This window comes from Pavona decussata, unplaced genomic scaffold (assembly GCF_977016875.1).
Source record: "Pavona decussata unplaced genomic scaffold, jaPavDecu1.1 SCAFFOLD_98, whole genome shotgun sequence".
In the NCBI taxonomy this organism is placed as follows: domain Eukaryota; kingdom Metazoa; phylum Cnidaria; class Anthozoa; order Scleractinia; family Agariciidae; genus Pavona; species Pavona decussata.
Genome location: NW_028145514.1, coordinates 1,581,372 through 1,606,770, shown reverse-complemented (window position 1 = coordinate 1,606,770; position 25,399 = coordinate 1,581,372). Strand labels below are relative to the sequence as shown.

At 38.5% G+C, this 25,399-nt stretch overlaps 4 protein-coding genes across 6 annotated transcripts; 2 read left to right on the top strand and 2 right to left on the bottom strand.

Moving 5' to 3' along the window:
* Positions 1-261: 261 nt before the first annotated feature.
* On the bottom strand, positions 262-14,630 carry LOC146472583 (ectonucleoside triphosphate diphosphohydrolase 8-like). The gene is made up of 10 exons (XM_085119333.1): positions 14,497-14,630; positions 11,550-11,671; positions 10,401-10,527; positions 8,821-8,980; positions 7,748-7,919; positions 6,260-6,484; positions 4,478-4,735; positions 3,951-4,061; positions 3,419-3,550; positions 262-1,926 (listed from the first exon to the last, which is right to left on the bottom strand). Exons 1-10 carry the CDS (start codon positions 14,549-14,551, stop codon positions 1,696-1,698), a joined length of 1,593 nt encoding a protein of 530 aa, XP_084975459.1. The 5' UTR covers positions 14,552-14,630; the 3' UTR covers positions 262-1,695.
* Positions 14,631-16,029: 1,399 nt separating this feature from the next.
* On the top strand, positions 16,030-19,067 carry LOC146472582 (uncharacterized). 3 transcript variants are annotated; one of them, XM_085119473.1, is made up of 6 exons: positions 16,030-16,161; positions 16,257-16,339; positions 16,751-16,806; positions 17,068-17,143; positions 17,562-17,617; positions 18,531-19,067. In XM_085119473.1, the coding sequence occupies exons 1-6, from the start codon at positions 16,134-16,136 to the stop codon at positions 18,712-18,714; spliced, it is 483 nt and encodes a 160-aa protein (XP_084975599.1). In that variant the 5' UTR covers positions 16,030-16,133; the 3' UTR covers positions 18,715-19,067. The 3 variants fall into 3 exon arrangements, with proteins under 3 accessions (XP_084975599.1, XP_084975600.1, XP_084975601.1); XM_085119474.1 differs by lacking the exon at positions 18,531-19,067 and adding an exon at positions 17,901-18,076; XM_085119475.1 differs by lacking the exons at positions 17,562-17,617; positions 18,531-19,067 and adding an exon at positions 17,901-18,076.
* Positions 19,068-19,532: 465 nt separating this feature from the next.
* Positions 19,533-21,555, top strand: LOC146472581 (uncharacterized). Its single transcript, XM_085119222.1, has 5 exons — positions 19,533-19,585; positions 20,123-20,309; positions 20,901-20,932; positions 21,269-21,356; positions 21,446-21,555. The coding sequence occupies exons 1-5, from the start codon at positions 19,533-19,535 to the stop codon at positions 21,536-21,538; spliced, it is 453 nt and encodes a 150-aa protein (XP_084975348.1). The 3' UTR covers positions 21,539-21,555.
* Positions 21,556-22,541: 986 nt separating this feature from the next.
* Positions 22,542-25,399, bottom strand: LOC146472580 (uncharacterized). Its single transcript, XM_085119332.1, has 2 exons — positions 24,177-25,399; positions 22,542-23,591 (listed from the first exon to the last, which is right to left on the bottom strand). Exons 1-2 carry the CDS (start codon positions 25,183-25,185, stop codon positions 23,302-23,304), a joined length of 1,299 nt encoding a protein of 432 aa, XP_084975458.1. The 5' UTR covers positions 25,186-25,399; the 3' UTR covers positions 22,542-23,301.

The following is a 25,399-nucleotide window of genomic DNA, read 5'->3' as shown; positions in this document are numbered from 1 at the left end:
TCCGCTGAGTGTCTGTCTCGGTAAGAGCTGCATAATAGGCTCTTTTCGAAATATCAAAATTCAGCTTGAATGCGAGGCCAAGAGGACACAAACAACAGAAATGAATAAACATGATTATTCAACATCCTTTGTTCGTATCCTCTAAGCCTTATTATAAAGTTGAATTTTAACACATCGAAAGGAGCCTATTGGTGACTGGACCTCGCGTCGTATAATTATGTGGCGGGGGGTGGGGGAGTAATCGTCTCCACTCATTTCAACTACCTTTAATTAATTTATTGTTGAGATACCAGAAAATCACAGCCTAAAGCGATTGTAGGTAGAGTGATCCGTTGCAGAACCACTTGAAAAAGTGGATTTTATTCGCATTACAAATTAATTACTCATAACGTACACACATTAGCTAGGCTAAAAATTCAGTACGACCGAGTTTAAGAAATTTCTGTATAGTGAAAAAAAAAAATCATTCAGAGGTTGCGAGCCTCGTTGCGAGACAGTTTCAACACTGAGCGTTACATTATATCTGGTCACACTGTGATTAACCTACTGCGCAGGCGTACTTTGGTCTTGTCACGCAATCTTCTCTCAAAGAACATCTGCACACGAGACTAAACTACTGTGACAAGTGGAAAATCTACGAATAATAAAATTGAAATATAAATCATATACCTAATCTTTATTCTGTAACGTTATACGGTATTTTATAAAATCTACAATTAAAATAATTCAAATTTGAATTCGTGATTTTTTTTTCAGCAATTCTTGTCCCTTTAGCTTGGATAAAAAAAGAACGAATCAAAACAACAATCCATCTGCTGTTTGACTTTCAAATTTCATGTGCTTTGCCGGGTCTAACCCACAACCTACTCACATGTTTAGTACAATTAACTAGCTATAAAGTTATCTAAGCCCCTTTGCCGCATGGTTACCAACACTCTGGTGCGTCCCATTGGATCTTAAAGAGCTTAAGTGAAAAGAATCGACTAGATATATAAACTGTTCTTCTGGTTTGACCGCAAAGGCTAATGAACTCTCTTGGACACGCGTGCGCTGTTTTAACAGTTTAAATTTGTTCGAACTCTTTTAAGAATCGAGGTCAATTTAAGCTTTTGTTCCATGCCAGTTGACCAGTTTCCTCCGTTCTTTTAGACTTAAACAATTTTCTAAAGAATCGAATGCAGAATCTCGGTCTTGTTCGACCACAAACTCTGTTGTCCTCTGGTGCTATCTGAGAAGAATTTGTCAATGAATAGGCTCACATTGTAATAATAATCGACGCAACTTCAAACTCTAGTTAAACGCAAGCTCTCGTGTGCTCTCTCCGACTCTCGTGACCTCTTAAAGAGTTTTTAAAAATCTGCTTAAACTTTTAAATGGGAAAGTTTCTTCTCCAGTTTGACTGAAAACTCTCATGAGATTTCTTTTGATTCTTGTTAAGATCTGAAGATTTTTCGATCTTTTTAAGGCCAGGATAAGTGTGTTTTCAATCTCTCGCTCTAGTTTGACCATAAACTCTTGTGCGTTTATGAAGAATTTGAACTATCGTCGACATTCGCTCTCATTGGACTCCAGCAGCATTCTCTGTCATTGGTTCATAATTTAATCACATGACCTTGTCTAGGCTTCGCAGACGGACAAATTCCCATTTGGAGAAGGCCTGGAATCCGTACCAAACTGTTGCTTATGATTGAATGCCTAAAGGACCAACCCTCCTGAATTTAACTGCCTTCGCCTGTAAATTTTACCAGCAGACATTATACAAACTAATAATCCAGCACTGATTAGGAAAGCGCCGACAATAACAACTGCAAGGTAGACACCAGCTTGGATGACATTAATAGAGACAGAGCTCGGAGGAAGGAGAGGTAACAGATTGGTAGCGTTGATCATAAAACCGAGAGCCCAGCCAAGGGAGAGATCGTTAACCTGAAACAAAAGGAAATAGTTATTAAAGAGATTTGGTATCATATTTACGACAAACGGCAAAAATGACCACGTGACCACGATTATCCTACGTTTGCCGCCAACCTTGTTCCCAGGGTCTCTCCTCTTCCCGACCCTGGGAACGAGGTTGTGTTTGCCGCTCGCCGTTTTCCATTTCTAAGTGAAGTCGAGTGGTTTCGCGTAAGCATAAACAGACCTTTATCACACGGCGGCCATGTCGAGTCTCAGAAGAATAAAAAGCTTTGTATTTGTACGGCAAGCCTCGCACTGAATCAGTCGCGTCTGGCCTAGGTTTGCCTTGCGAAAACAAAGCTTTTTATTCCCCCGAGACTCAACATGGCCGCCGTGTGATAAGGGTCTACGGCCACAATTATTTTGCACTATTTTAATCTATCAGTTTACTAATTCTTTTGAGGAAACGTAACTGCGAATCTGCTGTTTGCTGTTTACCGTAAAAGCCATCCTAATAAACAACAAGCAAACACGCAACGAGGTGTGGACATACAAAAAAGGTTCACTGAATATTCATTAGTAGAATGTAAGACGTAACAGGTTGGTGTTTAACTCCGGTCACAGTAGCATAATGCGATTAGAGTTACTATGTTAGAGCGGGTTTCATTTGAGTGTCGTAAAACCAAAACCACTTTAAAATAATATTTACTCTGGCCAATCATGAGAGATGTAAACAGAGCAATGGAACAATCAGAACTCGGAGCAAATTCTTGTAACCGTCACTTAAAGCGCGGGAAAACGCGTACGAGCAAATCACGATTGGTTTATCCTTCTGATTAGTTGATAAAGTGGCGCGAGTTTCACTAACCAATCACAGAGTAAAGTAAGGCAACACCAAAGCAATTACGAAATTTTTTTCGACAATCCATTGAAAACCGCTCCAGCATTAACTTGAAACAATGCTGGACAATCAAGGAATAAACCAGGCGTAGGCTGTTAACGGGTACAGAGAGAAGGATAGAAATTTACTACCAGAACGCCGGTGTATTTGTCTAGAGTGGACCAGTGATTGGTAGAAAAATCACTGAAAGAGAAACTGCCCCCTCAAGCACAACTCCGATGTACTGAACAGTTTAGCATTAACGAACGGTGTAGTGTTGCCTGCGGTAGCACAAAACTTTAGGCCAGTGGTTTCAGTATCTCAGTACAGCTTTGCATACTTATAAAATCAATGGAAAGATATTTTGAGTACAATTGTGTTTCACGATCTTATTTACATTGTACCTTGTTCAGTGAGTTTATCGTCTTGAAGTGTTCATGTATTTTAGAGGTCTGACCGCCCGAATGTAGCGGCTCCCAATGGCTGCTAATCTCGAAAGAAGAAGGAGCTTTTATTTTGGAATTCTACAAAATTATGACTTCCCTTAGCAGGATAGGACGCGAGTCAATCTCAAGGTTACTTACACTAGCGTTTGCCGCTGCAGTGATACAAGTAACATTGAACATTGGTTCAGCTACTCACCGAACTGACAAATCTCAAGTTTGGTTGTGTTTTGTTGAAGTGATATCCTTTTGATAGAATTGTGAGGATGTACTGTGCATCAAAACAGTACAGTGCAAGTAAATCACGATTTCTTGAAGGAATTTCTTTGACCTGTAAAAAGAAAGTAGATTTTGTAAGTTTGCTACACAAACGAGCTCTACAAATGATTAACAAACGGTGCAAAACAAAAACAAAAAACAAAAAAAAAAAGGAAAAACAAAAACAAAAATAGTCCATAAAGTAAAAGAGTATAGAAAACATTGGACTGGAATTTGAGACTTTCACAAAGGGACAAGTTGCAAGAAAACCGACACAGCTTTTAAGCACCGACTCTTCAGCTAGTTGAGGTTGTTTACACAAATTGATTCATGGCTGAAATGCGGCAGGAAGCGACAAGAATTGTACCTGTAATAAATTTCAAGGCCCTTCAAAGAGAGACGTTAAAATTGAAGAACTTTTGAAGATTGCACGAAAGTTAGCAGATATAAGTATAAACAGTGGCATCACTTACTTCATTCCAAGTTTTACTACAGATGTTCCTTGCTGCAGCCTCAAGTTCGTCCAGCGACGCACTGCTTGTGAGATTAAAATCATGAATAACGCCATAGTAACCGGAAAATGCCTGAAAACAGCAGAGAACACACTTAACAATCCATGATCTCTTGGTCAAACTCATGGCACAGTATTTGTGACATTCTCGCACTTGGCACAGGCTCGTATGATAACTGAGTTCTGATTCGCTGACTGCATTATTTGCGTCTACTATAATTGGCCAGTTATAATCTTCAATAGGACATTTTTTATCATCATCATCATCATCATCATCATCGTCACCCGCCATCATCACCATCATCGTTATTATCATCATCAAGGCGGCATACACGGCGTCTTGCCGCCCAATCATTCCAATTGCCCCAAAACACACTCCGTTCTGCGGTGCCCGTCGCCCGTATGTCACCAACCTCAAACTCCAATACTTTGGCAATATAAGAATACCATTCGTTTTCAATGGATCTAAGTATACCGTAGTGAACTCACCAGAAATGTAACTCCATCAGTGGGTGGCAGATTAACTCCATCAAAAGAACAATTTTTATTGACTCGACATGATGTAAAGTTGAAAAGTTTGCCGACTTCCTTGGCACAGACAGAATAGTTTCCAGTCCCCGTCAGGGTATAATGCTTCGTTTCGTTTGGCCCCTTGACGCAGGGGGCAGCCCAGAGATACTCGGAGGTCATGTTCCTCTGATGGCCTTTCGGTCCGCATGGATTGTCAACTTTGGTCAAGTTTGCCTCCTGAAAACAGTTTTACTTAGAGTTAGTTAAAGGTGATGTATTACTCAATCTATCTCATGTCTAAATTAGTAGCAGAGGTTTTTCTCTCGTTGAAAGTTAACCGAGGTTTGTATCTCGCTCGTTAAAAGTGATTTTAAAAGCTGATTTTTTAGTGTCAGTAAAGAAAAGTCTTAGTCAAAACTGAAGGGCAAAAGTTTGTTGGAAAAATGATTATTGATTAGTAATTAAACTTGAATCAAACTTCACATTAACCCAAGATTACCCTAATCGGGCTTTGAACAACTGGGCCCAGGTTGCTAAATCTGTTTAAATTAAAAACAAAAAATGATAGGCAAGGTAAAGGACAGAAATAACAAATTTCGGGGTTTTAAAAAAGTGCATTTTCACAAACAAGACGTTTCAGCTTTCCAAGATAGCCATAAATCTGACCCCAATCAGGGGTTCTCGATCTGTCTGGCTTTGGATTTCCATTGATGAAATCTAATTGGTTCTAAACTTCGTGCAGCGTGCTCAGTGAAGCTTAGCCATTCAAATCAAACATTTTGAATATTAAAACCCAAAACTATCATGACTTGTGCCACGCATTTTCCCGCGCTTGCACCGACAGCTCCTCCGATTGGCTCACTGCTATCTTTGTCTGTGTTGTGATAGAGCAAAGTGCTCGTTTACTTTTATTTTGCTGACTTTAAAATTTGGTTTAATAAAAGAAAACTTACGCCACCATTCACAACCTATAAAAAGTCAAACCAAACTCGATAAAGACCTACTTTAACGTGTTTTACCTGCACTTGACATCATTACATGTATTGGTTTGGAGTTGTGATTAGTTCGTTGCGTTCACTTACGATTTTTGTGCAGGCCTGCGTGATTACTTTGCTGCTGGTTTTAAGGCACTCAATAGGCCATTTCCGAGTTGCTTTGATTTTGTCATAATTTTCAGTTTTTAGTTTTCATTCATATGCAAACAAAACTAATTTTCATATGAAAAGTTTTACACTTAGCCTCGCTTTCATAATGAGGTTAACAGCAACTCGGAAATGGTCTAACTCTATTGAAATGCACTCTGACATTCAAGCAGAAAACAAAGACAAACACAGAGTTGAGAGTTGAACAGTCTGAAGATACTTCACTTCAAAAAAGACTTGGTAAATCGTAGAATGATTTAATAAACTCACTAACTCACAAAAAAAAAAAATATATATATATATATATCTTTGAAACACTTACCTCAAAGTAAAAAACCTACTTTTAAAGGTCTTTTCTTATGTCTTACGTTTGACTGCGGCCAAGGCTTCCCGTGGCTTAAAACCTCTAAGCCACGGTGATCGACATGTCTATTCTCCTGATTGTTCTCTCTGTGTCTGTTATGGTATTAGTTGGGAGAATTTGTTTAAGCATGAAGACATTTTATCTTTGTTGATCATCCCCTTTATTCTCATTACCTGTGTGTTTGATCAAGTAGAGATACTGGATTGAGAAATTAGATGCTGGTACCCATTGGGTAAACGCTTCACGTAACTTTACCTTAACAAGTTGCGCTAAGAACCTCCTCTGCGCTTCTTTCATACCATAACATAAGAAGCTGTGTGTAAAGACGGGATACTTCTCTCCATATAGATTTATTTCAACAGATTTCTGTGCATGGTTTGAAGAAACAAACGTTATCTGTGTGGACGCCCCTCCCATGTCCAGGGCACCAACTGTTCCACTTCCATCCATGATGTCATAGTTTTCATTTTGGTTGGCATCCTATAGGCAAGATATTTAATATCAGTGAAAAAGCACTTACCAGATTAATATTTAACACTTACCCTGCGAAATCGTCCGGATATATCGCCTGATACTTAGCCGATCCGATGAGGCCGTAGGCTGAGTTGGCTAAAATCAGGGAATATTCCGCAAGATTGAGCTGGATAATTGTTTAATTATTCAACACATTGATAACAAAGCACAGTTTTATTGCAGAAAAGCTGTAGACGATCTTTACTTTGCCATTTTTCTCCCTGACACCGCATATCCGCAGGATTGACTACGGACAACGAATATTCAGTGGACCATGACCATATTTGGGCAGTGTTAACTGTATCCAGGGTGCGGCATTATTGTGATGTGAATTAGCCAAATATTAGGCAGCAGATTAAGACACAATTACCCGGAATAGAAAGAGAAACGTTTTATTTAAATTTATAGCACTGCCGCCAAATCCTTGCCTAAGACCAAAGTTTAAGCAAAAACGTTGACCAGGGCCCAGTAGTTGAAAGCCTGATTAAGCTACTCCTAGGTTAACGTTAACTTTAATTCGAGTTTAATTATTAATGAATGAAAACTTTTCAAAAAGATTTTTGTTCCTCAGTTTCGCCTTACACTTTTCTTTGCTGTTAGCTTAAAATATATTAGCTTTTAAAAACATTTTTAATGAGTGAGATGAAAACCTCGTTTAATTTTTAATCAGGGATTAGCGTTAATCGGCTTTCGAAAAACTGGGCCTATGAATGAACGAAAACAAAAAACAGTTACCACGTAACAAAGGATTGGATCAAAGCCGGGCATCTTTGGAGACTTACCATAATTATACATCTGGTGTCAAAAAAGATCTTAATAATAAAGCAAAAATTATCGATTGTGGGTCAAATGATTTGTTCACTTGAGATATGAATCAAGGCATTTCGACGTCTTACTGCTTGTCTTAACTGATTAGGCTACAAAGTCAACTGGTTTATGTGTAAAATCATAAATGTATCACAATAGTCAGAATTTGAGGGATTTCAACAATCCTCTTCACCAAGGCGAGAAACGTTTCTTATCTTCTGTTTTGTTTTTTCTTGAGAATCACAATTAAAGTAAAAGGCTATTGTCAAGTTGTTGCTATGTCATCACGCTCCATTTTCTTTTTATTTTCCTCGACAAATGTAATCCATTCCCCTGTAGAGACTACAAAATCAGAGCATTTAAATTATTCTACCGGACTGCAAGCTAAATGAATGATCCTTCAATTGTATTGTAATCACCTACCTGTGAATAATTTAGTGCACCCTTAAGGTAGTTTACTGTGATCCAGGATGAAATTCCTTCTTCCTCTCCACTGATGATACGAGCATAGTTATCCTTGAACATGAATGGTGACTTGGCTAGTGTTTGCCGCACAGATTTGAGAATTTGACTGGCTGTTGAAGGATCTGTCTCGCTGTACATGAGTAAATGGTAAACAAAATTTTCCAGCTAAAACACCAATATGGGAACCTCAAAGTGTGAGGAGGGGGGGGGGGGGGTGGGTACTCTTCAACCTCAGTTCTACACTCTTTTCAAATCACTTCCATCGTGTTGCACAATTTCTGTTGTGTACTATTATTTAATAACAGAGGTAAAAATTTTGCCCATTACTCTTGCTTTCCACCACCCTTGGGAATCCCGCTTCTAAACTCCTGTTTCACTAACGTCCCCTTCCTGTAACCACGGTACCCCACATTTGACCTTCAGCGTAAATGCCTCTCACTTCCTGTTTTTATGCCACAGAAATCCAGTTTCTTAAGCATTCAGCAGCGAATACCGGTACATACATTTGGGATAATTGAAGGGTTTTGTGGAAAAGATTAGTCAGAAAGTAAGGAAAGCCACCAAACTGTAATTGCTAAACCCTACAATTCATTAGGAAGTTTGCTTCTGCTTTAATGTAGTGGCAGTTTTTAAGGCAAAAAGCAAATAATCATGGATCCACATCCAACACACAAAATCCGCAGTGTACAATACTAAAGCTGGGCAAGTTTCAAGCATTTTTCTGACTTTTTGTTAAAAGACATATTTTTACATCCCTTTTCTACAAAACCCTTCAATTTTTACTGTTTCACCCCTGAATAGGATACTAAAGGACACCCACACCATTTGTTGTTTTCCTAAGCTATAACTGTTTTCAAAGACCTCCCCGGCAATTAATTTACACACTTGAAACCAGGGCCATGTGGCTTTTCCCCGCCCCATTTACATTATTTTACCATACACCCATTAATTTTCTTTTACACACCAATTTTCTGAATACTTTATACAAGAAAAAAAGCGTTGGGGCAATATGTCACACAGGACATTCTTACTTCAACAGTCTCATGCCTGCAGTGGCTCCCAAGTATATTGGAGACTTGTCCTGCACATAAGAAGGTATAAGTTTCTCTGCTTTGCTTTCAATACAGCTCTGTAGTGACTGCCCAACTTTCTCAGGATTTTTATAACTTGAAATTCCTTTCACTTGGCCATCTGCAAAATGACAGTATTAACTGCTTTTAAATTTGTTGCCATATTAGATTTAAGGTATTGATTAAAACCTCCTTTTAAGTTGTTTTTACTCATACGATGATCAGTTTGCTTATGTCCAAAAATGGAATAACCAGAGCGTCAACTCTGTTTACCATTGACCCGCATTTTTTTTTTTTTACATTATAAGTGAATGATCATCACAGTTATTGTATATACGCAACTTAAGCAGTTGTGAAAAGAAAGCCTGAAAAAATTCAGGCTTGAACGGGATTCAAATCCATGACCTCTGTGATACTGGTGCAGTGCTCTACCAACTGAGCTATCAAGCCAACTGGGAGCTGGTCATATTGTGAATTCATAATACTGTATATGCACAGAGATAATGAAATGAAAGTGAATATATGAAAATTCATACATCTTAACTGCAGAAGAAAGAATGAATAAGTGAATGATCATCACAGTTATATAATTATGCAACTTTTTTTTAAAAAAGCAGCTGAGGAAAGAAAGCCTGAATTGGTAGAGCACTGCACCAGAATCACAGAGGTCATGGGTTGACAAATCCCATTCAAGCCTGAATTTTTTTTCAGGCTTTCGTTTTGCAACTGCTGTATATAACTGCAATGATCATCCACTTATTTTTTCTTTCTTCCACAGTTCAAATGTAGGAATTTTCATACATTCACTTTCATTAAGTTTTTTCCTGGCTCTTTGAAGTCCCTTTTTGTGAAAAACCCTTTCTTCCTTTCATTTCCTATCCAGTTCTTTGAATGTAACAGTTAAAAACAAAATATTATAATTGAGGGGTTTGTCTTTAAGGTAAGTTCACCACCATGCACTACCCTCCAAAACAGTGCTGTAAGATGACCCAAACAAATTGGGTCACTTTGAATACATATAGCTGTCTTCATAAGCAAACTGGAAAGCAAGTAGACTGGCCAATAATTGGCCAGTCTACTTGCTTAGAGGAAACAATTATTGTTTCCTCTAAGATTCACATAAATTTGTGCACACCCTTTTGGAACAAGATCATTCAGTTACAAGAAGGTGAATTTGAAGGTGTACACAAGCTTCATATTTTAAGATTTTAATTGAAGTACAAATCATTACACATGTACGAATTAACTGTTAGCTTACTGTGAGATCTCAGGGAACTGACCATATGCAAAACAACTGCAAATCAAACAATTCATTCTTTTCGGAGTTTGTCACACTAATGTATGTAGGCAGGTAAAACAAAACCTAGGCCTCATGGTGATCGAGCTGTTGTAAAAATGGCTCACACTGGCATAAGAACTAAGGTGTCACTTCATACATGTTAAGAGTTCTCTCAGGTCACTTTTGTATTTACTATTATTATCATTATTACTAAAAATAATTTATAGTGCTCTAATGATAGTGCACATTGATACATTTGTACCTTTGTCAGTAACAGTACACTTCCCAATCTGCTTTACAAGAGCTGTTCCTTGAAAGATATCACTGACTTTCCATTTGTAAACAAACATACTTGTGTGTGTTGATCCTGCATCCAGTACAACTCCATACTGAACAAAAAAAGAAACGAGTTAAAGATAAATGCCATACTTTAATCATGCTTTAAATTGTATCATGGCTGCGGTGAAATCTTCCAGAACAAACAACTTGTCCGAGGTAAGCACTCCTTGACCAGGTCCAGTGAAACCCATGTTCAATGGTGCTGTTTAAGAAAATCACCTTCTGAAGTGTGTAAAAGAAAACTTGTAATCTGCAGCCCTCGTGAATCCTAATAATTCTAATAAATTTTCTGAGTTAAATTTGTGGTCTGTTTTTAAGTGTGATCCAGGCCTTGAGATAATGGGGAGGTAAAGAAACTGGGGAGAGAAGGAGAGATTTATTTTATCCTCTCTCCCCAGTCTCTTCTTTTTTTTTTCCACTTGCCATATTTTTCATTTGCATGATAGTTTTTCCTGCTGACAGTCTCCACTATATAAACACCTGGAACAGGCTAATTGTGTAAGTTGTTTTGACACCCTGTGGATGGATTTGTGAGCCCCAAAAGATATGATGAATCCAAAATATTGTGCCTAAACAACAGTCATTTTGCATAATTAGCTAACATTTCATCTCATTACATCTATCGAGTCTGCATCTTTATGGGCTGTCAAAATCTTGTTGCCATGGAAACATCATATCACAGGAACAATTAATTCTCAGACCAAATTGTTGTGAGTTTAATTTAAGGAAAACTCACAAAATTTGGTGGTGTTTCCATTTATATTTTAAAAGTTATGAATGCTCAAACCCTGCACTGGCAGCTTTGTACCATTTCCCCTCCCCACCACACCCTGGCTGAATAGGGTTATAGACCTCCCAGCTGGTGATTCAATAACAATTTGATCTTGTTAACTAAGATCTTAATATCTAAGAGGATCCTTTGGAGAACCGTAATTCCACCAAGGATGGATTGGATACAGTAAGCAACTGGAGTCCATTTCACCCAGTTCTTGTGGAGATACCGTACAATTGTACATAGTGATCCTTATATCACATACAATCATGTACTAACTATCTAAACAAGACACCTCACCTCATCTTGGACAGTTTCTTTGTACAAGCTAACCACTGCAATACAAACTATTCCACAGAGGATCACGCCAAGTGACACAAGAAAGCCTGCCCAATCTCGCACATAGCATTCACTGCTCCTGGCTGACAAAACATCACAATTACATTAGTACCCTAGAGAAATACTGGTAGACTTTACACTATAACCGCCTCCACTAACCCCCCAATTTTTTTTCTCTTAAATAAATCTTTGCACCTGTTTGAAACATATTGCGCTATTTGGCAACCAAATCTTGACTTTTTAAAGGCTGTAAAAGTTACGAAATCTAGCCATCATCTGTCCCATGACCGAGCTAGTAAGGGGCATGGGTCTGTTCCTTACTTGACGTCACAAAATGATTTGCATTGTATTAAGTCTTTGTGAAAATGCATGCAAAGCAGGTTGTGACATCATGTAAGGAATAGACCCATGCCCCTTACTAGCTCGGTCATGGGACAGATGATGGCTAGATTTCGTAACTCTTACAGCCTATAAAAAGTCAAAATTTGATTGAAAAAAGACACAAAAAGGCTCAGTGCATTTTGAACAGGAGCAAAGATTTATTTAAGCAAAAAAAAATTTGGGGCTTAGGTGCACTTTTTACAAATCTGTTATAAATCTCTACATCTGCAACTTTATGTCTGAAGGATTCCATTTTTGGAAAATGATATGGTGGCATTTCACACCTTTACATCCAATAAAGGCTGACAAGATTGGCCATTAATGCTATAATTATATGGGCATTCTTTGTAAAAAAAAGAAAATCTGGAAAGTAATTTGATCGTAAAAAGACAAAGATTACACAACACTGATTTAGCAATTGGCTTGAAAAAACAACACTCACCCGGAATGGAATATTTATGATTTTCAATTTTCTTATAAACACACTGACTTTCCCTACTGAGACCACAAGTTATGCGTAAGTTTTGTCGTTTCGTCACACTATATTACACGGAAGTTTCTCATATGAACTTACATGCAGTTCAATGGCCTACCTAGCTTTCAGGCTAATGGTAGAGCATCAGGGCCCGGTTGTTTGAAAGCTGATTAACGCTAATCCCCGATTAAAAATTAACTGAGGTTCTTATCTCGCTTGTTAAAAATGTTTTTAAAAACTAATTTTGGGCTAATGGTAGAGAAAAGTCTTAAGTCATAAATTACAGACACAAATCTTTGGAAGAATCTTTATTTATTAGTCAAAGTTCACTTTAATCCAGGATTAAGTTAATCAGGCTTTGAACAACTGGGCCCTGGACTAGACTTTACAGAAGGTTTGGGTCTCCTTGGAAGAACTCCATTTTGTTTTTCTGAGTGTATGTCAGAGCAAGTCGTTGACTGATAAATACCATCACATTTCTTCCAAGTAAATTATTTTATAAGTAGCTGTTCTTTTTACAGGCATGAAATTTCCAAGCGACAAATGGACAAAATGTGGAAACTCTAGGGGATGGGTAGTATTGTGAAAACCCCTTGGGACAGAAAATCATAAGGGATGCAGAGTGGGGGATGGGGAGGGGCAGGGCCGGGGGTAGATGAAACCCTGCTGGGGATATAAATACTTCCTGGAACCACAAATCTAGGCTTCAATACTAAGTTACCCTCTAATCAAAATATGAAAATTGCCAAATAGTTGAAAGCAACATGGAAAATTCTAATGGCAGTACAGTTTACAAACATTGCTAACACTGTAACATAATATAATGGTGAGACTTATTTGCCATCACATGATAAATATCTGTCAAATGGTAAATATCTGTCAATTTGGAGTAGGGTAACAGAGCAGCGTTTTCAGTAGGTTTTCAAGTAGAAGTTGGACCTGTTAAAGTAGATGTTGCAGACACAGAGTCATTGCAAACACATAGTGTCTGCGAAAGGCCCGGTGAGCCTTGCCTTCTAGGGGGGTCTGGGGGCATGCCTCCCCAGAAAATTTTGACATGTTATACTCTCAGAGATGCATTTTCCTGCATTCTGAAGCACTTTATTGGTTATAAAAAAGCTATAATATTTACAGGCTTAAACAGAAAGCAAAACCAAAGGGCCTCAGTACGTCACCCTTCAGAATGTTCATGTGGCTGTTGCCTCCACTTGAGAAGATTTTGACTAACGTTTGTCAGTCTCACAAAACTCATCTTTAGTCCTGAAGATAACAACAAGCGATGACTAACGTAGTTGTTATCAACCTAAACAATAATTTCCTGTATATTTACAACAACTTTACGTGCAAACTTCACGCAAACTCTACGCAAACGTTGCACGAACTCTACTCCAACTTTTCACAAACTCTACGGTAATTGTATGCGAACTCTACACCAACTGTACGCGAACTGTACTCAAACTTTGACAATCTATACCAACTTTGACAGAACTCTGCGTCACAACTTTAAGTACGAAATTCACGCCAACTTTACGGCAACTCAATTCACGTGAAGTTCGCCATGAGCATTAGTACATTAATCTTTTTCCAGGTGGTCTATCTAAAAGGGGTTCTATAAATAATAATGGTCCTTTTATGGACTCTCCTTATGGCAACCTTTCACTCTCTTTAATTGTATCTTTACCTTACACCATCACTAGAAATATGTTGCTATCAAATTTTATAGAAATAAATAAGCAACCCCGATGTATTTCCCCCCACCCCTCCCACTAAGATGGTGTCAGAAACCAAGAAAAGATCTGCGTTGGAATCGAAACCGGTTAATACGGATGTTACAGGGACTCACCTTTTCCAGGTGTCCGTATGAACCGTGCTGACTAAGAACATATGTCATGAACCATCTATACCATTAAAATTTATGAACTTTTATAATAAAAGGCTAACCCTACTTAACATCAAAATCAATGTTAAAAGTCAGATACCGTACATCATACACACATTCGAGTTTACACCTCCTTCCCTCCCCTCTACCTCTCTCTCTCTCAAACTACCTACCTTGAATGGCTCTTTGTACCAGAGGCACATTGTCTTCCTCGTCCGAAGAAATCATCGTTGGCAGAAAAAGTAATGCGAACTCAACTCTGGCAAACGGAAACGAGAATGAAAGGTTAAGGAGAATCAAAGATGAGAAAATGTACCAGGCGTTCTTTCTCTGTGTTCTCTAAAGAGAGCACCTGGGATCGATGGGTAGAAGTTTGTCCCCAGTTCCCTGAAACTTCGGAACTTTGGACGGAGCCACTTTCAGATTGGACCTTTTTTTTTTTTTTTTTTCGTTTTCTTTTCTTTTTTCTTTCTGTTTTTTTTTTTTCTTTTTTTTTAGGGCTTGTTGTAGATAAATAAATTTGACACAGTTTTTATTTTTGGTTCAAGTTAGCAAGGGTTCGACTACAATATAATGCTTATTTTGACCTCTCACGTCTTCCCAGGCATCGGTTCGAGTTATATCGAGGGTAAAATTATATAGAAAATGACCTGGAGGGAACGAAAAATTGACTCGATTTAGCGAGAGGATCGTGTTTTCGAGGGTTCGAGTTATCGAGAGTCGACTGTACTTGCAAGTCGTGTCGTAAAAATGACTTTTTTCGTTGTTGTCTGGATGTCTAAAGATGTACATCTTCTCGAAAGACCTAAGGCGTTTGACTAATGCCACAATCCAACTGGCTCACTTTTGTCAGGCAACCAGAAGCAAAGCCGAAACGTCCTAAATTTTGTCCTTAGATTTATTACGCTCGATCAAATTTTTTTGGCCGACTGGAAATGTGGATTTGCCGAGGTCAAAGATAAATCCCTCGGCAGGATTTAAACCCCCGATCTCTGGAGTAGATCACCAGCGCTTTAACAAACTGAGCTAAGAGGTCAGCTGGGAGCTGGTAGTGGGAATCAAGGTATTTGAAGAGGCAGTATCATGGGGTCTTTTATATCTTTTGTTAAAAATGATGAAATAAGACCGGCAATCAGCTGCCAAATAATTCTAGAATGACGAGAGGAAAAAAAATCAACTCAATTCTTGAAAGGAACAACTCGTGATCTGCTCTAACGCATTTTGGAAACAAAATTTGCGCGAGAAGTTGAAAAACATTAGCCTAAAATGTTTCAAGTTTCAATCCATACCGACCTACCATGTCTCTGGCCAGAGGCACTAATCGACAGTTTTATTGCACAGGGGGAAATAATTTATAGCAAAACTGGACAATTATTTTGTTGTTTCTGCTGACAGAAACACATTTTTGGGTTTTGAAATGAGAGCAAATTTGCGTAATGCTTCCCCTTTAATTCGCGGCAATGGGGATATTCAAGTACTGCAGACTGTGTGAGCCGAGTAGCACCCATGTAATGCGATAGAAATGGAATGAAATTATTTTTATTGAGTGCTGTAATAACTGCTGTCCTACTAGTTCCCCGCGCTTGCTCGCCCTTTGAAGAAAATGTGGATTGTTCGATAAACCAAGGAACCAATAGGATTGCGCGTGGGAATGACGCGTGCGCTTCGAATATAGTTTGCATTGTTATGTCATAATTGCAATTCTTCAGCTCAGAATCAGACTGCGTTTTAAACGAATCGCTTGTGTTTTCAGTCCGAGTGTTTATTTACGATTATTTACGGAAGTTACTCAATACATTCAGCTTTTTTTATGTTCACGATGGCTGCTTATAGCGAATGTAAGTTAAATTTAGTGCTTTTTCTTGATTGCCTTGATTTCATAAGTGTTTTTCAGCATTATATCTTGAGTAAGCGTATGATTTTTTCTCCACAGCTTCGCAGATAGAGCCCGATAAAATTTTTCGGCCCATTGGATCAGATGAACTTAAACCAGGCGAGATCAGGCAACCTTGTGTAGTAAGTCACAAATGTTGAGTTTGTTAACAGATTAGGAGGGGGGGGGGGGGGTAGACCCTTAATTCTTTACTCCAACGACTACCGCTTGTCGTTATACTTTACAATCGATCAAGTCACTTTTTCTTATTAATTATTACTAATTTTCTTATTCTTTCTGATACTAACGATTGATAATTTCAACCAATAAAAATGCTTTCTTCTTGGAATACATCGTGGCAAGAGAGGATCATCCTCTCTTGATCGCGGTACGGAAACAGATTAATTATATAACTCGGGAAAATGTCGCGCACATTTTTTTAGAAGCGCACCAGCCTGCAGCACTGCTTAATGTTATTTATTTTGTTAAACGAAGAATTAGTGAAAGTTGAGAGATGGATAAGTTTCATATTTACTCTTATTCTATTTTTCCAGTTCCAAGCTTCGTCTCACACAAATGGAGCTTATACAGGAATGCAACCACTTACAATGTAAGTTAAGTCCAGAAGGAAAAAAATTGATTTCTTTTTTAACTGTACCTTAGGCCATTTGAACTGTCCATCGGCCCCCACCAAGGGGCATTTCTCTGTTTGTTTTCACAATATCCCAATGTCAACCTGTGAGCCCAGGGACGAGGTGAGAGGGGGAGGGGTGGGAAGGGGGAACGTGGGAAGGGCGTTGTGCAATGCTGAAAATGACTGATGGGAGTTGGGAGGCGGAACTAACCAACATTTTCCTTTATTTTCCCGTAGGCAGCCATGCTGGGTAAACTGCGGAATTCAAACTCAGGCTTGTGTTTCTGTTGTTGGGCAGCAAGTTTCATCTGAGGTATAACATCATGAATATGACAGGCTGTACATTATATACTTCCGCTATCCATCCACTTTTCATTCTCATAAAAATGTAGTTGTTAAGTTTTTAAAATACGCAAATACTGCAAACGACTCAGATGAGCTGTAATCACAAAAGTAACGCAATCAAAAATTGAAAATCAATTTTTTTTCGTACTGTTTAGTACACTCGTTTATTTATTTAGGCTTTATGTCCCTTTTTTCGGTTTTTAATGTTTCTTTTTGTTTTAGCAGATGAATTATGAAACTAAAAAAAGGCGTGCAAATATTTTTGTTTAGAAGCGCGCCAGAAGCAGCACCGTCGAATTATATTTATTTTGTTAAACAAAGAATTAGTTAAACGTTGAGAAATGAATGACTTTCATATTCAACACTATCTTTTTTCTTTTTTTCAGTTCCAAGTTTCGTCTCACGCAAATGGAGCTTACACAGGGATGCAACCGCTTACAATGTAAGTTAGGTTCAGAAGCGAAGAAATTGATTTCTTTTTTATTCTAGCGCTCTAGGTTGTTTGATCTGTCCATCAGCCCCCACAGAGAGGCATTTGCCCGCTTGATTTATAAAAATGTCAATGTCAGCGGCTGCACCGAGGAGGGAGGGGGAGGGAAAGGGCTTTGTGCAATGCTGGAAATGTCTTTTGCATAAGCTGTCGAATACTTTGTTTCCTGCTTAAAATGTCTAATGACATTCATGGGAGGTGGAACTATTCAACATTTTCCTTTATTTTCCCGTAGGCAGCCATGCTGGGTGAACAGCAGATTTCATACTCAGGCTGTTGCTTCTGTTGTTGGGCAGCCAGTTTCATCTCAGGTGAAACATTATGAATATAACAGCTTCTACGTTATATACTTCCTCTGTCTATCAAGAAAATATTGCACTTGTCAAGTTATTAAAATACGAAATACGTAACTATTGTTCTCGACTCGTAGTGAGCTTAATCACAAACAAACGTTACTGAATTTGAATTTGAGAACTGAAATAAGCTTTGTCGCATCAGGTTTAATATATTAGTTTATTTATTATTTATTGATCTATTTTTAGGCTCTATATATGTTCTTTTTTGGTTTTTCTTTTTTGTTCAAGCAATTTAAAGTCTCGCACATATTTTTTTAAAGGCGCAACAGAAGCAGCACAGTCGAATTATGTTTTTGTTTTGTTGAACGTGGAATTAGTGAAACTTAAGAGATGAATAAGTTTCATGATGTCCACCGAGGGAGGGGAGGGGAGGGGAGGGGAGGGGAGGATACGGCATTAGGCAATGGTGGAAACGACTGATGTATAACCAGTGTCAAATACTATTCAGTTTTACCTTCATGGGAACTGGTAGGTGGAACTAGCCAACATTTTCCTTTATATTCCTGCAGGCGGCCACGCTGGATAACCAGAGCAACTCGAAGGTTGATGTTTCTGTTGTTGAGCAAGTTTCATCTCAGGTATAACATTATAAATATGACAGAGTCTGCATTATATACTTCCGCTATCGATCTACTTCCCTCCTCCTTCTCCTACTTGGATCCGCTATCTTGGATTTCTCTAGGCCCTATCTGAACCTGAACCTGAACCATCCACACTAATTCGTTTTCAAAAGTATCCATTTTCATCACGGCGAAACGAAGCAAAATATTTTCATCCACACTAGCGTTTTTGTATCGTTTTGACCTGTCCACACTAAAACACCCGAAAACGATGAAACGACTGGGACCTGGCATTGCGCATGTGTTAACCATCCTCCATCTTGGATATTGCTCCGATTTGGACTGGAACAAATGGCATGTGACGCTTTTTACGTCACCGTTTTCAAAAGTCTCCGTTTTCACTTGTCCACACTAGAAACGGAGCGTTTTTCAAAACGATGCGTTTTAAAACGTCTCCACTTTTGAAACCGTTTTCGAAAGTCTTCGTTTTCGGGCGTTTTAGTGTGGACGATAGGCGAAAACGTATCAGAATGTGTGCGTTTTCAAACGAAAACGCACGCGCATCAGTGTGGATGGGGCCTAAAATCACCAAAATTGACCGATAAGTCTGTAGTCGACACCAAGAATACTCAATTGAGCTAAAAACATTAAAGTTATAGTAAGAATATTTTAGTTTTTGCTGCAAAACCTGCCTATTAATAATTGATTGCCTTGGAAACATCAAATTCAGTGAACAGTAGCCTGCCACATCAAATTGTTCCAGATAAATTTCTGAAAAATTCATTACGTTTGATGCTGTTTGCTCAAGTTAGTATTAAATAAGTTGTAACAATTAAAATCGCCTAATACACGTTTTTCCTTCGTAAAATTTAGGTCGCCTTTTACAAGTCCGGTTACGAGAAAGCCACGAAAAAGTGAGTAAAATTAATCATAAAGTAATTTTTTAAAATGATGCCGAACCCACTGGGCAGTTTCAGTGTAAGAGGTGAACTTCATGTTTTACTGTTTGTCCCAGGACAAGCGCGCGTACAACAAGAGACCACTATTACCATAAGACATGATTGTAGAAACTTATGTGAGCTAATAAATATGGGTTTCTAATTTGTATAATTGTCATAATTAGTCCTCTTCGAAACTAATTTTCTATGATTATGTAGTGTAAGTATATAAAAGCAAGGTTTTCATTAACAAAAGATTGTCCAAAATTGAAGTGCTTCAATTTGAGAAGTCATCGTGGAAACCCTAATATGTTACTGTTACAACTGACGGAACTGCTTTACAGCGATACTTGCAATTGTAACAAGGGCCAGTGTTTATCCGCATACACGAAGAAGGCAGTTGCGGTGAAGCTGGTGGGTGGATGTTGATTAATGGTCCTGATATTTTCAGCAAACCGGGAGTTTTTGGGCAAATGGTTAATAGCTTCTTAAGCCTCGCATGGTTTTTTTTCTTGACGATGAAGAGGGCTTACGGCGTATAAGGAATTAACCTTAAAGTAAAAAAATGAGCTCTCTTTGCAACTATAAAATCCCTTTTTTCAGGTTGAGCGTAGCTATTCAGAAGAAAGAGTCCCTCACACAGCAGTCTGACTTGTGGAGAAATAAATTTAGGAAGATCAAAGAGGAGAAAACAACGATTTGTGAACAAGCTGAAAAACAGAAGGTGGCTTTGTTCAAAAAGATACAGACGCTGACAAACAAATGCTCCAGAGGAGAAAAGATTATTGAGGTAACGATGAAAACTAGAGGAGTTAGCTTTGAATGAAATTGCGCAAATTGGAGTGGTGTTTATACTGAGAGCGCAGCCATGAGCCATTTTCAAGCTACCAGTCAAGACAGTTAAATTAAACTTCTTTGCATTAAACAATCCTTATCATCTTCTGAAAAGATTATTTTCCTGCTCTGGAAATATAATAATGATAAAGAAAAAAAAATGTCGACTCAGAGCAAATAGTTTTTCAGAACGAAATATTTCAATGTTATCTCAACGTATTCTTCAGTCGTTTGATCTTGTTAATCGGTCACGTGATTATTTATCACGTGAAAAGTGTGTAGTGTCGTAAATCGGGGGTATAACGCTAGATTTAGTTGTTGTTTTTTTTATAAGCATTGCCTCCTTGACGTCTCAAGCTTGAATTGTTGTTTAAAACTCTTACAATGTTCGTAAACTGTTCTCTCTATATGCGTCTCCACTTTGTCATCTAGAGTCAGTCTGTGTTAATTCGTGTCTCTGTACTCTCGGTATAAGTTTCAGCGTTTTTCACATACAAGACATTGTTCGTAAAAATATTAATCTTTTCTTGTTTCTTTCACTTATCAGACAGAGAAAGAAGCACGTGATGAACTGCAAAAGTAAGTGGACCTCAGTTCTTGTTCGTTAATGCTACTTATTTTTATTCTTGTCCAATAAGACGGTAGGGCCTTGGTGCTACTCGTTTTGGTTCCAAGAAAAGCAAAAATTATAAGTTTGCTGATATACGACTACAATTCCGGATGAAATTGATACTGAAATAGAAACGGCGTCTCTGACAGAATGGGAAAGATTAATGTTATTTAAGACAGTTCCTTTTAAAACTAAACATTTCGGCAAAAGCTAGAGAGAAATTGTTAATTGTGATTTTCACATTCACTTTTCCTTCTTGGAGTATAATATTTTTTAATTTTATTATTTTGCATTTTAACCCATAGAAGCAACAAAAAATTGAAAGAGGAACTAAAAATGCTGACAAGCGAAAGAGAGTTGCTCTCTCAAGAGAACAGTTTTCTTAAAGAAGAGGTGGGTAGCTTCATTCTAAAATTGCTGGATGGCCGAAGTTTATTATGGGGCCATCAGGTAAATATATTTTGTTATGATTTGTTTTTCAGAATTACAATCTTCGGTATTATGGCGGAGTAATCGGGAGCATCCGAAGGGTGAGGCGGTTTTTTAGTCGTCTTGCCGAACGCCTTATGTCATAATCCTACTGCAACGTGGGGGGGGGGGGGGGAGGGATGGGAGCAGTTTTTACTAAAAAATTTAAAACGTCTTGGTCACGCTCCTTGGAAAAGAGCAGAACTAGACATTTTCTGTGGATGATGCACGAATTAAGAAAATGGGTGAAAACTGTACAACTGTTATCTTGAAGTGGTTCTTTGTAAATATTTTCTATTGTTTGCTGAGAAAATGTGCATTGGAAATAAAATAAATAAATAAAAAAAAAAAGAGGCGAATAAATGAAAAAATAAAATTGACAAACAAACCACATTAATGCATGCACTTTTCCTTAACAAACTTGAGAGAGGTTCTGCATGGGGTTAACTAATAGCTGAGAAGTTTAATATCTGAAATGGCTAAACTTGTTCTTTTCACTCAGAAATAACTTGCTTATAACTGTATAGTAGTTAATGGCTGGAGAATAACTTGGTAACGAAGACGACTCGGAGCTCATCACAAGGTGATAAGCAGTGTTCGTAAAGAGGTCGGATCACTCGTAAGTTGTTCGGAAATCTTCGGAAATGCTCGAGATTGTTCGGCTAACGAGAGGGACACTGCTGAAACGATACAAAACCGCAAAAACACGCGCAAGTAAAAGTTAACCGAGATCAGAAATGGCCGAAATATTTCAGCTGATAGCTGAGTAATAGCTTAAATTTTAACTGATGGCTGAGAATTTACCACCCCTATGCAGACCCTCTTAAGACGCTTTTGCTCACATGATTCTGGTCCCATCCAGTCACATGTTCATCTTCAAGTTTTTCTTCTTTTTGTCAAGATTGGTTTTGAATGTGATCTTTTTGCCTTCATTTTACGAACTTTGGTAGTTAAATCTCAAAAATTGCCAGGAAAACACATGCCATTCTGCCATAATATTTCAACCTGAATTGCCATGAATTGGCGCTCGAACTGCAAGCATTAGGGCATCTCACTTACATAATTGTTATTTAAAACTGGCATGTAACTTAATAAAAGAATATTAAAAAGTTTCATTTGTTGTTCTTTAATTTTGATTAACTTCTAAGTCACGTCGTATTCAAACACCATTGACATTATAACGAAACCTAGTCGGAATTGAGGCAAGGGGTGATGGGTAACTACCGAAGACGGCGAAGACATTTCCAATAACTCATAATTTGATCCTTTTTCTCTTGAGTAGCAATAGTTTAGTTTTGGTGCAGAATAAGCCAAACCTGTTTCATTCTCAATCTACATTACAATGTTATAGTTTAGTTTCCATGATCAATAGTAACTGAACGTTTGACAATAAACTTTGTACACATAAAAAACTTATAAGCCTTACGGACCAAAATGTGTTCGAGAAGTACGCCATCAGTGTAACGGGTCAATACGCAAGACAATCACCAAAGCATAATGGCATGTTCTTAGTTGCTTTATTCTACTTTCTATGATCGATCATATACATTTGACACTAAATAATCCTTATGTTTAAAAGGTCTTTAAGTCTGCACTGGGATCGTCAAACACAAGGTTTACCCTTGTGTCTTAGGTAAAAGTGTTGATAATATATTCTAGCTCGTTCTTTCTTGAAAATCCACTTGATTTCAATAACTTGATTGTAACCAAAAAATGCAATTATACCCACGCCACCTCACAAGGAAAGCTAAGGCTGCAGTGGTTTACTTTTACTCACTACTGAAACATACTCTATGTCAAGGAACATAGAACGTTTTATCTCGGGCAACGTCTGATGAAAGTCAAACATCAGCTGTTCTGCAAGGTCAGTTTAGTCAGTTTTCACAAAAGGAGAGTCGTCAGCTAGAATAAGAGACCATCCTTGGAATGGCTGGACAGTCACCGCATCAGAAGTGTCTGTCCTGTGGACAGTAAAACCTAACATTCCTGCCGCTAGGGCAGCAGTGTCCTGTGCACCAGACGGATGTGTGATGGTGAGTGGTACACTAACAAGGCCACTTGTGAAGTCCTTAGGTTCAAACAGACCATACTTGCGTTCTGTTTCTTCCAAAAAGTCGGTGATCCATCCTCTGATGTGATGCCTGTTCGTGGGGAACATACCTGAAGATCAAAACAAGCAGTGATGTATTGTAAACAACCTGTTTCTCTCGAACACATACAATATCTTAAGTTATATCTTTATAAAAAAAAATCAATAAATAAATAAACGTTTTTCGCTGGGCTGGTTAGTTCCTTGGGTATGACACAAACCTATTTTTTTCAATTTTGTTTTGTGCCAGAGACGCATAATATAATGCGTCTGGGACGAACTTGGGAAAACATTTGGAGCGGGTCTTGTTATGTTTCTCGTAGATCGTCTATTATAAAAAAGGGGAACAAGACGGATTACACATGTACACAAACTTTCGTCGATAATGCGTCGCTAAAGATAGTCGATCAAGACGCACAATTCGCCTTGTGCCTGTCTTTAAAACTTAAAAATGAATTCTAAGGGGAAGTGGAACTGAAGTGTTTCAAAGCGAATGAATTTGGCCTGTTGGTCTTTACATACATACAACCATGCATGACAGACTGATAAAATCGAGGTCATTTACTTTCTTCAAACAAAATAGGAACTGAATTGGGACACTCTGCTCCTCCTTCGACAGACTGTGACTAAAACGTCGATTGTAAAACAAAACATACCTGAGGCATACTCCTGATGATAATCCATGATGTGACTCCACCATTTTTCATCTGGCTTCCCCTGGTACGTTTCCAGCAACTTGCAGAAAACTTTCTGAACCACATCCCACCATGCCGATGGAAGGTAAAGATCGTTCTCTATGGGTTCCAACAGCGTCCTCAGCACCTTTAATTTGGAGGTTAATTTCTTCCAGTCTTCCTCGTTTCCTAGCATCTCCACTGCTGGAATTCCGCATCCTAACGGCAGGCCAAAGCCGAAGTAATGCTTTACCGAATGCATCAGTGTAATCTGCGAGACAGTCTTCTTCACTGGCGTGGTGGTACTGAAATCTGCTGTCATCCCATCCACAAACTCAGGCACTTTGACGTTTTCTTTAATTGCCTTCGTTATTTCATCAAAGAACCGGTCGTAATCTACAGTATCGATGGTAGGATCTTCCACTGGAACCTCGATGGTCTTCTTTCCTTCATGATCAACAAACATCTCACGAACGGACTTTTTCTTTGAGTTTTGATCGATAGCGCGGGCAACTTGTTTGATGACACAAAACCACCAGTCATCCGGCGAGGTGCGGAGTTTGTAGTGGTAACTGTAGGCTGTGAAAACGGCGGCAAACATGCCACAATCCGCACCAACTGAATAAATTTCCTCGTCTGATCCCAATGCGGAAATGAAATCTACAGGAGCGCCCTTATTTTGTTTCTTCCTCCCCTCCATGATCAGGTTGATGGTGTCTTTTGCATTGTACTGCTTGAATAACTGCTTTGCTTGTTTGTTCTCTAGAAAGTGCAATTCTTCGAACTTGGAAGGAGCCATTTCGTGGCTGGCGAGTGAAACGCACCTTATATTCAACCCATCCTTCGTGGTGTATTCAGCTACGGTCGGTACGAAACCCTCCATTGATTTCTTCTCAGAACTGGTCTCTTCGATGCTGTCCACGGTTGCGCCGCGCTGAACAGATTCAGACGATTTGGAGTCGCTTTTGCTCTTTAGAAATGACTTCTGCATATTTTTTCACGATCAGTTTAGAAATGGTTGGCCTCTGACAAATGTAATCTCAAGGCTACTTGTTTGTCGTGGTGAATGTATGCAAATTAATCAGGAAGTTCTAACTTTGAAATGTAAATGATGATCTTATCACCGCTCTATTGTACTGCGTTTCAATAGAAAGTAGAAGCAAGGCCTCAAAGCAATCCAATTGACAAGAGATTTGCACCGGAAC

Excerpts from the sequence above, each read along its gene's own strand:
- LOC146472583 (XM_085119333.1), bottom strand. The coding sequence starts at position 14,551 with ATGATTTCTTCGGACGAGGAAGACAATGTGCCTCTGGTACAAAGAGCC. Across the intron at positions 8,981-10,400 it reads GTGTACTGTTACTGACAAAG|ATGGCCAAGTGAAAGGAATT; the intron begins GTACAAATGTAT and ends GTCATTTTGCAG. Across the intron at positions 3,551-3,950 it reads GTAGTAAAACTTGGAATGAA|GTCAAAGAAATTCCTTCAAG; the intron begins GTAAGTGATGCC and ends TTCTTTTTACAG.
- LOC146472582 (XM_085119473.1), top strand. The coding sequence starts at position 16,134 with ATGTTCACGATGGCTGCTTATAGCGAAT. Across the intron at positions 16,162-16,256 it reads GATGGCTGCTTATAGCGAAT|CTTCGCAGATAGAGCCCGAT; the intron begins GTAAGTTAAATT and ends TTTTCTCCACAG. Across the intron at positions 16,807-17,067 it reads GGAATGCAACCACTTACAAT|GCAGCCATGCTGGGTAAACT; the intron begins GTAAGTTAAGTC and ends ATTTTCCCGTAG.
- LOC146472581 (XM_085119222.1), top strand. The coding sequence starts at position 19,533 with ATGCCGAACCCACTGGGCAGTTTCAGTGTAAGAGGTGAACTTCATGTT. Across the intron at positions 20,933-21,268 it reads GCACGTGATGAACTGCAAAA|AAGCAACAAAAAATTGAAAG; the intron begins GTAAGTGGACCT and ends TTTAACCCATAG. Across the intron at positions 21,357-21,445 it reads ACAGTTTTCTTAAAGAAGAG|AATTACAATCTTCGGTATTA; the intron begins GTGGGTAGCTTC and ends TTTGTTTTTCAG.
- LOC146472580 (XM_085119332.1), bottom strand. The coding sequence starts at position 25,185 with ATGCAGAAGTCATTTCTAAAGAGCAAAAGCGACTCCAAATCGTCTGAA. Across the intron at positions 23,592-24,176 it reads TCATCAGGAGTATGCCTCAG|GTATGTTCCCCACGAACAGG; the intron begins GTATGTTTTGTT and ends TTTGATCTTCAG.